The 12,001-nt window shown below is 35.2% G+C and overlaps 1 protein-coding gene across 1 annotated transcript in view; it reads left to right on the top strand.

Moving 5' to 3' along the window:
* Plod (procollagen lysyl hydroxylase) overlaps positions 1 to 10,465 on the top strand; it is a 310,319-nt gene extending 299,854 nt beyond the window's left edge. The window contains exons 11-16 of the mRNA XM_045745692.2: positions 1,202 to 1,340; positions 3,244 to 3,426; positions 5,185 to 5,289; positions 6,722 to 6,868; positions 8,061 to 8,186; positions 9,134 to 10,465. Of these exons, the coding sequence (XP_045601648.1) occupies positions 1,202 to 1,340; positions 3,244 to 3,426; positions 5,185 to 5,289; positions 6,722 to 6,868; positions 8,061 to 8,186; positions 9,134 to 9,289 (856 nt within the window). The 3' untranslated portion in view covers positions 9,290 to 10,465. The remainder of the gene's footprint in view (positions 1 to 1,201; positions 1,341 to 3,243; positions 3,427 to 5,184; positions 5,290 to 6,721; positions 6,869 to 8,060; positions 8,187 to 9,133) is intronic.
* The last annotated feature ends 1,536 nt before the right edge of the window (positions 10,466 to 12,001 follow it).

The following is a 12,001-nucleotide window of genomic DNA, read 5'->3' as shown; positions in this document are numbered from 1 at the left end:
TTTTAGTAGCAGTTTTTCTTGTAAACATATGTTGTTGAATATGACCGAAAGGGTAAGATTAATGATTCTAACACAAATCTCCTCAATATTTCTTACGTTTTTCTTCACTGTCGGGGGGTAATTGAAATATTAACTCTCCAAAGTTCATTTTCTCATTTTTATTTATGATCTGACGCCTAAAAGCATTTTGCAAGGGCTTCTTACATTTTCAAAGACATGTTTAAACGTATCATATATCATGCCTATATTCGTTTTGGATGAGGTAATATGACACAAATGTTTTGGGTGAGATGACAGAACACGAAACAATGGGTATAAATTGGATATGAAAACATGAGAATGAGAGTAACTACAGAAGGCCTATTGACACATATTTTCTCTTGCTGCTTCTATGATGTTTCGGAGTCTTGGAGTGGGTAGAATATAGTTATGCATTAATTGGCTGTTGATTGCTGGTGTTGACATTTTGACGTGTAGGGCCTCGCTGATGTCGAGTCTCCTGCTATCGCTGTATCTATCGATGATTTCTGTGTTGCTTGTTAAGATTTATCTGGTGATGGTCTGGTTGTGAGAAGAGATCATATGTTCCTTGATGGTGCCCTGTTGTTTGTGCATTGTTAATCACCTAGAAAGAGACGTTGTTGTCTTGCCTATATACTGAGATCTTTGGGGCTTACAGTCCCCAAGTGGGCATGTGAAGGCATAGATGACGTTGGTTTCCTTCAAGGCATTCTGTTTGGTGTTTGGGGAGTTTTTCATGAGTAGGTTCACCGTTTTCCCATGGTCGTGTTTATTAATATCACACTAACTAGTCACATGGTGTCTGGAAAGGTGAAGTAGTGAGCACTTCTCCTCACTGGTTATGCACACCAATTACCAACAAAAACAACTCAAAATTAGTCAAACTACAAGTTAAAGAAAATGGTTGAATTAGGCTTTAAAGAATAAGCAGGATAATGTGCTTGATTTATCCACAGTAGTATTAGTTATGTTTTATTTATTTGGCATGAAAATTATTGTGCATTTAATTATTATAATTATTGCATGTATTATGCATTAATAATTATATATATCAATTAATTATTATAATTAATGAACTGTGTCTATAATTTTGTGTATATAAGTTTGGAATATTAATCACTGTAATTGTATTATTGTTAGCATTATCAAGCAGTAATTACTAAATGTGTATAAATTTCAGAGGCATCTGGAATGTTCCATACATCACTGGGGTGTACCTCATCCAAAAAGCCCTCCTGGAGAACCCTGAGACTCGGCCCAACTACATCTTCAAGCTCCACGATGCTGACATGGCCTTGGCCGTTAACATGAGGGAGAAGGTGAGTGATATTCACCTTCTCAAGTACAAGTCTTGTTAGGAAACATTTGTAATGATTGTAACACAGAAGTTGGAGGTTTTACATTACAATCAGATTTTGTTGCTTCTAAAAATCTATATCTGAAAATATTATACAGTACTTGTTAAGATATTTCAGCTCATTTTTGGTTAAAAAATTGGCAAACTACATACTGTATTAAATTAGTATTTTTTGCATGCATTTATAGTAGCTTTATAATGGATAGGCATTCAATATTGTTGAAGAACAGTGGCTGACATTGGCACATTTTTTTTTTTATTGTGGGGGGGGGGGATTGAGTGCCTCTCCAGCTCGGATATCACTAATGTCGACATACAAACTGAAAGGCTGCCCAAAGTTCAGGGTTGGTAAGATGGAAGCTTGGATTAAAAGATATTTCATCTTCTCGAAAGACTCGCGGTAACTTTCATTCCACCTGCACTTTCTGCTCAAACCGAGTCATATGGACTACCACGGTGGAAAAGTTGGCACAAACGTTTATTTAATACCAGATCATGCTAAGGTACCCAAGTAGTTCATTGATCTTGGACACCAGACATTCATCACCAGCCACAACCATTTAGGAGGGTGATAGTGGTCTGGCCAGGATAAATTATAACTTTGGGGCACAGTACTACCGTACTGGGTTCAACAAATGTCACAGCATTTAACCGTTTTTTTCTGGGTATAAAATCCAACAATGTATAGAGGGCCGCCAGAAACTTAAGTGCTGGCTAGTAGCAAGCCAAGTGCAGTATGGCTGCACTTGGCTGTGTTACGATTTGGTTCAAATTGTCTTTCTATTTGTCAAAAGAGCACAATTCTCTGGATCCCATTGAATCTGATTTGTACATTTTATATAAATATAACTAATATATTAGTTTGCATATTAGTTAAATAAATATAATAAATAAATTAAAAGAATACAACAGTAAGTGATTAAAATAGAAGGAAGGCCTACTTTGAATTAGTGAGCTTCAATACTGGCTTTCCCTTTTGTTCCTCCACATTTGGTGCACAAACGAGGTTACATAGGAAGATGGGGGGCAAGACTTCGATGCAATATTACCATATCTCACACCAACGTGTTCATGTGGTGCTGCTTACAAAAGCTAAATACATTAGTTTACTTGGCTCTAGTTGAGAAGCATAGGGTGATGGATGGAAAAAAGAATGAAGGTGTGGTGCTTTTGACTTGAAGAAGCTATGGATTGTCAGGAAGCTAATGGTGACATACGACCATCTAACCCAAAGATTGTTGAGCGACCTGTTGCTGTTCTGTACCTCTGAGGGATGAGGTGAAGTCTCCAAGAGTGAGGAAACAACACTTTTGACTGACATATTGTCTTCGTTACTAGGCACAGGTTCAATACTTAGATGAGCATAAATTATAATCATATTTTCTGATTGCAACTATATTATGCATGACAGAACTGCAATTTGTAGAGCATATTTTATGTATAGTGAAAATTCAAGAAAGTTCAAAAATTCAAGAACTTTTGTGTACAACTAGATTGAATTTTGTAGATGGTATATTTAGACTGTTTAAAAAAAAGGCTTGTTGTGATGGAAACTTTAGTTGAAAGTAATTGCACTCAATTTTAAAGATTCAAAATAAATACTGTATATGTACTGCAGAACAAGATAATTGTAATAGCATAAGTTTTTATATTTACTTATAAGGGCAAATGGGGAACCTTTGACAAGCCACCGGCTTCCTGTCCTTGTCGAGGCCACTAAGAGTTTTAGTGGCCCTCAGGTAAATTCAGGTAAATAAATCCTTTACTGTACTTCTATCTCAGGAACAACTATGCATGCAAATGTGAAACATAATGATAAGCTGAAGCCAAGCTTGAGATACAATTACATAACGCAACATTTCCAGGGAGTGTTCATGTACGTGAGCAACATGGAGGATTATGGACACTTGGTGGACCCTGATTACTTCCCAACAAAATATTTGCACAATGATATGTGGCAAATGAAGGCGAACCGTAAAGATTGGGAGAATCGCTATATATCTCCAGACTACTGGACAGCTCTCAGTCCTACAGAGCTCAATGAAATGGTATGTCTATATCTTCATTGTAATTCTATGTGAGATAATAATAAAGGACTAGAATTGGTATTTTATGTTGGCTGTCAATGTAGCTCTTAAAGAGGAAAATGCAACACATGATGTGAATACTTCACTTCAGCATAGATGTGCACAAGTATAGAAATGCTAGGAAAAGCAGTACATATTTAATATTAAGAAGTACTGTACTGTAATATAATAGTATTTATGATACTGAGCCTGAGAGGCTCTAGGTTCTTTAATTAGATAAGAGTGTAGTGAAAATAGGGGGTTGATAATTTAGAATATCAAGAATACTAAGATGATTGCAAGATGAATAAATGTAGGGAGGAGAAAGTTTCTGTTTAAGATCCTGGTGTTGAATTCTTGTTTGAGAGAAAGAATTAATGGCAAGTGATGATTTAAGACTTATAAATATGGGCTCATTTGACTTATGAGAAAGTATAATAGGGGAATAAATATTCGGGTGAAGAGAAGGCTAAAAAGGCACAAAGAAAGATGAGAATATAAGACAAAAAATAGGGAAATTTAGAAAATGTGCAAGGATAACAGTTGAATAGAAAGACAGGGTATTGTATCAGAGGTCTACATAAACATGGTACTGTAGTTGTCTATACAGTATATGAAATGCAAAAGTGATAGTTAATTAAAAACAATAGAAATAAATCTTGTTGATATAGCTGGAATTTCTCCATGACATTACTTCATGGAGAAAGTAAGCTGTGTATTGTATATCACATCATTCATTGTCCTGAAGAAGGTTGATGGCAAATGACTGAGCATCAGGAGTTTAGTCTCTCTCTAGTGTTCAGGTAGTTTTAAGAAGTGTTCAGGTAGTTCTAAGATTGTAGGAAAACAAACTTGTGGGAAGGAACCTCAAGGTAAGTTTGAATTAGTTTAGTAAGAATACTTGAAATATGTTACCAAATTAATCATATTAAATGCTGAATGAATCATAGCTCCTGAAATAGTTGTATTGTATGTATGAAATTTATCAAGCAAATTATGTGAAAATATGTTTTCGGTCTGGATAAAGTCCTAAGAGCAAGAGTATATTAAAATGACTAATTTGTAGATCGAATGGGAGTGAAATACATTCAAGCACAAATTTATTACGAGGTGAGAAAATCTATAGGAGCCATGTGGAGTTGTGATGAGAATTCAAACCTATGCCCTGGGTGTTCCCAGGCACACACTCTAGATGACACGACATACGCTCTAGTCGTCTAGAGCGTATGGATGATGATCATGGACATGGATGACGATGATGACATATGATCTAGTCGTCTAGATGTATGACTGAGAACACCCACCACATAGGTGTTGTCTGGGGCGTGTGCCTGGGAACACCCACCACATAGGTGCAAATCCTCATCACGACTTCTAGGGATTTTCTCATTGATGCAGTCACGTTAGTGTGATTATTCTGTGTATTACAAGGTGAGTATTTAGTGTAATGAAAATATAAATTGTTCTGTACATTGAACTATAAAAGTGACAGATTAATATATATTTTAATATGTGCAAATAGAAGTGATACCTATGATGTAAGGTTTGGAAGATGTTACACTGACTTAGCTGCTTGGATGAATTTGATGATGTCATCTAGTTTTCTTGAACCCTGTGTGATGCTTTTGATGATGAGGATGATGATGATGATGATATGCACTTGATATCAACAGCAACAAAACATTCTGATGAAACCTGAAAAATATTACACTACTGAAATTTGTTCTTTATATCTAACAGCCTTGCCCTGACGTCTACTGGTTCCCAATCTTTACACCAAGATTCTGCCAGGAGCTCGTTGAATTGGCAAACGATAATGGTGGCTGGTCAGATGGAACCAACAATGTAAGTACAGTAGTTTTCATATGCCACGGGCTGCTGCGTTTTACTTAATGTTACTTATTGTGTATTTATTGTCTATTGTAAGGCATTTGCCTTTCTGCTGTTTAGCGTGTGAAAATTTGGACAATAGTTTATTAACATAATTTAAAGGTTAATTTAAAGGCAGGCATCTTTACAAATTATGCCTCATTTTTTCAACTTGCCATTGAATGGTACTTTGGAGCTTAGTTGGCTGTTGCGACCACACTTCAGGGGAGGGGGGGAAGGGATGGTTAATTGTGAGATAAGGTGACCTCAATAAGTGGGACACACTGCAATAAGTATAATTTAGGGTCTAGAATGGGCCAGAATATTATCACTCTAGTTAAGTGTGATTTGGGTTATTAATTAATCTGAATTTCATCCAAGCTTTTTTGCCAAAAGAATATCTGTGCCAATCAGAAAATGGGCATTCTAATAGCAGGTGAATTCCTACACTCAGATCAGTTCAACAAATCATTCATGGCTAGTATTCCATCTTTCCATCTAGTTTGAGCTTAACTTCCACCCCTTTGACTCATTTTCATTGCAACTTCTGTACAATACTCTCTCCATGTATAAATTCAAATAATAAAAAAATTACCACGCACTAGATTCAGTGTCTGATAAGAACATTAGTGAGAGAGTATGGGAGGGCAAGATTGAGGTTGGGGTGAAATTTTAAAACATTCAGTATGCAGTTAATATTTTTAGCAGAAATAATAAATAAAAGCACAAAAAATAATCATAGCACTGAACATAATCTTAGCCTGCCCAAGTCCAAATATTGTACTAGATTTTAATGACGAATAAAATAATTTAGGATAAAATCCCACACTAATGGATTTGTGTATTTTATGAAAAGATTTACACCATTTTGCACTCTCCTGAGTGCTTTATCAAGGTCTTGAGTATATGGTGAGGATAAGAGAGAGTCTCAGCGACTAATACAGCTGCTACCCAGGATCCAGTCCTCTTATCCTTCTTGATCTGATTGTGTCACTTTAGGGGAATTATGATCAGTTGTCCTTTCTGTCATCCTGGGACTCTGAGAACTGGAGATGCTATTAATAAAGGTATTTGTCTAGATGCTATCCCTCATTACTCCCCTCCATGCCCAAAAAGAGAGCGGCTCTTGTAAATCTTTACATAAAATACACAAGTGTGGGTTTTATATTATAATATTATATCTATGAGAAGATATTGCCATTACTTAATAAAATAATTATATCAGTAAGTAAAGCATGATACTAAACAACAAAGTGTAATTAATGGAACAGGATAGAATAAAGGAATTTTTTTAGTATGAAATATATTTATGAAAGTCTGTATCCTAATTTATAAATTTTGTTTTAATAAGATTATATTTAGGCTATCTGTTGAGACATACTCTAATTAAATGAATCCCATTTCCTAGGATCCTAGACTAGCTGGAGGCTATGAAAATGTACCAACAGTTGACATTCACATGAACCAGATGGAGTTCGAGCAAGAGTGGCTGTGGATTCTCCGTCACTATGTAAAGCCACTTGCAGAAAAAGTCTACCTTGGGTATGACAGTGATGTAAGTATCGCTTGATATTTGATTACTTTTAACTTAAGATACGAAACATTATATTATAGACCCAGTATTTATCTTGTAAAAAGGTCAACATTACAAAATTAAGTTTCTTCCTACATGTTTATTAATTTGTATATTGTGTGTGACATTTATGTCAATATTTTGACTAATAATTAGGATAATGTTAAGGAACTGGTGAAAAAGTGGAAGTGTTGCTCCCTTGTAAGAATCTTGTATAGTTGAAGTTATTAGAAGTACAGGATGTGGAAGAGGATTTTGTATGATGTGCAAAAGTAGGTAAACCAGTTATGGTAACAAAGTTCTTTTTTGTTAGAATGGAAAAATACCTGGTAAAAAGGTGAGAGCTAGTGACTAGTGTGGTTAGAAATCTGCAGAGGTGAGAGTAAAGACAGGAATGTTTGCATATTTTAAAGGCAGATGTAGGCCATAAAGAAATAAGTTCATGTTAAGTTTTAGATAATGTAAATGAGAATGCAAACTGATGTTGTTTTCAGGCTAAAGCTGAGAATTATAGTAGTAATAAAACACTTCAGCTGAAACACAAGTTTTTGTCCAAAGTCTTCCTCCTATGGTAGTCTTCCCTCATTTCCAACAAACTACAAACAATATTAATCACCATACCATAAGCTTGAAAAATAATGGCACAGCCTCGCACAGTTAATACAGAACACTCCACATCGCCCTGTCCACTAACCAGGTGCTGTTCCTGCTTCTATGTCAGCCTCGTGCTTTGACACAAGCTTATTTTGCCAGTTGAAGTCATCTCCTCTTGTTACCGACACCAATAAGCTGGAGGGTAACTCTCAATTGTCTACACACCATTGGTCTTTGATAGACAACATAGTTTCCTCTAGCTGTGACCACTATGACATGGCTTTAGCTGCCATGGATGACAAGCAAAATGCTGATGATATACCTATTTCATGAAAGCTTTCAATAAGTGTGACCATGGTGTTAATGCACACAAAATATGCACAAAAGGTATTACTGGCAAAGTAGGAAGATGGCGCTTTAATTTCCTAATGAACAGAACCCAGTGTGTAATAATCAATAAAGTAAAATCCAGATCATCCACCAAAAAGCTCAGTCTCCCAGGGTATTGTCTTTGCTCCGGTACTTTAACATACATTGCATGTGTAGAAGACTACATTTATTTTGTTCTCATTACTTCCAGGCTCGGGCAATTATGAACTTCATTGTGCGATATAGGCCAACAGAACAGTCCTTCCTTCGACCCCATCATGACTCTTCAACTTACACAATTAATGTTGGTTTGAATCGCCCATTTATTGATTATGAGGTAAGTTTTCAACATATACTGCACATACAGTGTGTTGTGTAATTACCTGACTATAGTTATTATAGGCTTTATGATCTATAGTTTTAAAACTTCCAATGGTACTGACATACTTTACTCTCTCATTTAGTTTGTTCATCCTCTTGACACAAATTGTGTTATGACGCTTGGTTTGGTAGCCTATGCCCTATCTTTCATGACATTGCTGGAATGTTTGAATATATTATGTGGTATTACTGTATTGCCAGATTGTTCATGATCCTGTCAATGAACATAGTGGATCTTATCATAGGTATTGCTTAATGATCCTGTATAGAAATATACTTTTTAAAATACACTCAAAGCATTGTTTACACTCAAACTACTTTTCACGTACTTGTCACATTGGTCCACCATGTCAGCATTCCTCTCGACTTCCTCCTACCCTCAAAATATCTACACTTCAGCACTCATATTACCAATTCATTTCATATACTGTATCCATACCATCCGTGCAAACATGTCTTAGTCTAATTCATCAAAGGATCTCCAGTCTACATATAATACTTTCATATAATGTTGACATTTCTTGTTCTGTCACTACTGACCACACGTGCCTCAAATTCTCTGCAAATTCCCTAATCCTAGATTTTAAATCGGTGCGGAATAATAAGGGCTTCACAACTATTTATGGTATATGGTATGGAACAATCCTTTCATCATGTAGCATTTTATCTAAATTCCTCCTTACCTTATTCGTCTCTCTAACAAAATCCTTCATTGCACAAGCAACTTAGAGCATCAATGGTACCAGACTGCAACAGTAATTAAGGCACCATTAATGAGTGACAGAACTATTCATTTTCTTAGAGCCTAATACTGTACAGTACTGTATATATACTGTACAGTACAGTACTGTATAAGCAAATATTAATTAAATGACCTTTATAATTTTACATGTCTATTTTCAGGGAGGCGGCGCTCACTTCATCAGATACAATTGTTCAGTGGTCAATACACGTGTTGGATGGTCGTTAATGCATCCTGGCCGCCTCACACATTACCATGAAGGACTCCAGACTACAAAAGGCACACGTTATATCATGGTTTCCTTCATTGACCCATAATTTTGCGAGCAGCTATATATTTGTTAGTGATTTTTAGGACCATTTGTTGATAATTTTTTAATGTGAAATGTATTGATGTTTTGTGCTTGTAACTATGTAATCATGACAGGGCTCGGCCTATAGATGTACTTGTGTTTGTCATAAATCAGTATTAATGTCTAAGGTTAGCTGATGGTGGCTGACAAATCTCTTGCTCACTGTTTATATTTTTACCTCTCGCATGCAGTTGCATCTGCAGTCTTGTGAAACTGTAAATGTTATACATGTTTGAATATTGTATATTCAGTGTATGTGCTGTATTTTCAAGCTGTTGCAACCAGATCAGATACATGATGCCATTGACTTAAGTTTTACCATGCTAATTTTGTATTAAAAGCATTTGTTTCTTAAATAATTCTTTGTTGCTAAAAAAGCAGACAAAAACCTGTGCTTAAAAAAAAAAAAATGAATCTCGGCCATTTTCTGTAACTGCCATTTTACTGTTTTTATAAATGGTAGTTAATTTCCCAACATTTGTTATGATCTCTGCAAGCTGCTTAATATTAAATAAACTAAATGCTATAAATAAATCTGAATAGAATAAAATATTGCTTAGTATTAGTGTTGCATATATTCAAAAGAATAATATATTGTGTTTAATGCAATAAATTTATAAAATTTTGATTTCCAGTAGAGCCACAGTTGACCCATATATTTGTCTTGTTCTTTCCCTTGTGACTGAAGTGTGGAACAATTGGTCATAGTAATTTATAATACAGCAACTGATGCTTGAATGTCAATTTTAATGTGGTAATTATATTTTCCTCTACATTCTTTCTGAGGTTGGGGAGATACTTCAACATTTATCCATTCCAATTGCCTTTTATGGCATGCAAAGTAACAATATTCCCCAGTATTGAGTATGGGTAATAAATTCTTCTTGGCCGTTTGAAAAGCCCTTATTTATTTTTTAATAACTTAAATATTATATTTTTTAGTGTGATATGCCATATACTTTGCAAATATTATTTTCCAAGTACAGTACCAGCCTATTGATATTATTAAATATACAATAAAGCATATAAACAGGTTAACTTCAACATTTCAAGTAGTAAAGATCTATACCTGTATCTACCAGAGAAGAAAGCAATAAAAATGGAGCAATGGAATACTGTTGCTCTATGAATGATGTAAGAATTGTTTTATTTTGTGTTCCTTATTATAGTTTGTAGTACATTATATTTACTTGATTTTGGATCAAAATAAAATATCCTATTGTGCTGGTAGGGATGGGAAGAGACAGTATACATGCTCCGCTTATATAGAGGGCTGTTAAATATGACTGGCAAAGTCTCTCTGTGTGGCTCCTACTCTTTGGGTATACAATGTGTCCAACCTTGATCACAGATATCGAAATGGATGAGTAGAGCAGGAAATAAGTACAGTACTGTAATTATCAAAAGGAGGAGCCAAGCCGGGAAGATTATTGAGCACCATCACTGAATAATCAAACGGTGCTATATTGGATTCACCAAGGATTCTATTGAGAGACAAATGACCCTGAGGGCCATTAAGAAAGCAAGACATATGAATATCCTGAAACTTGGGACATTGTACAATTTATTTGTTTTTTATTTATACATATATACAAGAAGCTACATTGGGTTTATAAGAGTACATAGCATTAATGTTTTTACATTCTTGCAAAGTCACTAACACGCATAACGTTTTGGGCAGGTCCGTAATCTAAAAGATATTTTTAAGTAGATAATTTGTAGCAAAATTTTAAGAATATAAATAGGTACATTATAGTAAAAGTTACATAGAGTAGAGTACAAGTTACACAACTAAGTGGGACAATGCAGTTTGGACAACAAGCAGCATGGCAGTGTTCCATTAAGTGCCCAAGAGTTAAGCATATGTGGCCAATACATAACCTAGTCAGAGCCATTTCCCACCATTTATTACAGTGAAAGGAGGAAAGCCAGGGGGGATAGCTTCCCTTTAATGTATTGCGCGGTACCGGTTTTGTTACTCAAATTATCATTATACATTATATATATGCATTGCGCGGTCTAAGGGTTAAGGGGCCATAATGTAGGATATTAAAAGTTGTTCAATGTCAACCAAGCTTTTTTGACTAGTTGTATATGAAAAGGGCTGCAACTGTTCCAAGTTTCAGTATTGCAGCCTAAGTAGAAAGGGAGAAAACAAAAATTATTTTTCAACGAATTTTCAACATTTTCAAAAATTCATTACAACCACAAGTTTCAAATGAAATCATTTTTATAACACTCGTCTATCACATTAGCATATAATCAAGAGAATCATAGACATGATTTCAGTTGACACTTGTGTCTGATGTTAATTTTTTAACATTTTGGAAAATTTTTGACTGTTACACAGACACGGCAAACCTCCAATCAGATGTAAATCAGGTCTTTCTATGGGCTACAGAAAATAATATGGTGTTAAACAAAGATAAGTTCCAACTCATGCGCTACAGAAAAAAATGAAAATATAAAAACAGAAACCACATACAAAATGCAGTCAAATCATAACATAGAACGAAAAGGCAATGTAGAGGATTTGGGTGTACTCATGTCGGAAGACCTTACATTTAAAGAACACAATAAAGTAGCCATCACAACTGCAAGAAAAATGACAGGTTGGGTAACAAGAACCTTTCACACTAGAGATGAAATACCAATGATGATACTTTTCAAGACGCTA

Source organism: Procambarus clarkii, chromosome 22, assembly GCF_040958095.1.
Source record: "Procambarus clarkii isolate CNS0578487 chromosome 22, FALCON_Pclarkii_2.0, whole genome shotgun sequence".
In the NCBI taxonomy this organism is placed as follows: Eukaryota; Metazoa; Arthropoda; class Malacostraca; order Decapoda; family Cambaridae; genus Procambarus; species Procambarus clarkii.
This window is presented reverse-complemented; position numbering and strand designations above follow the sequence as displayed.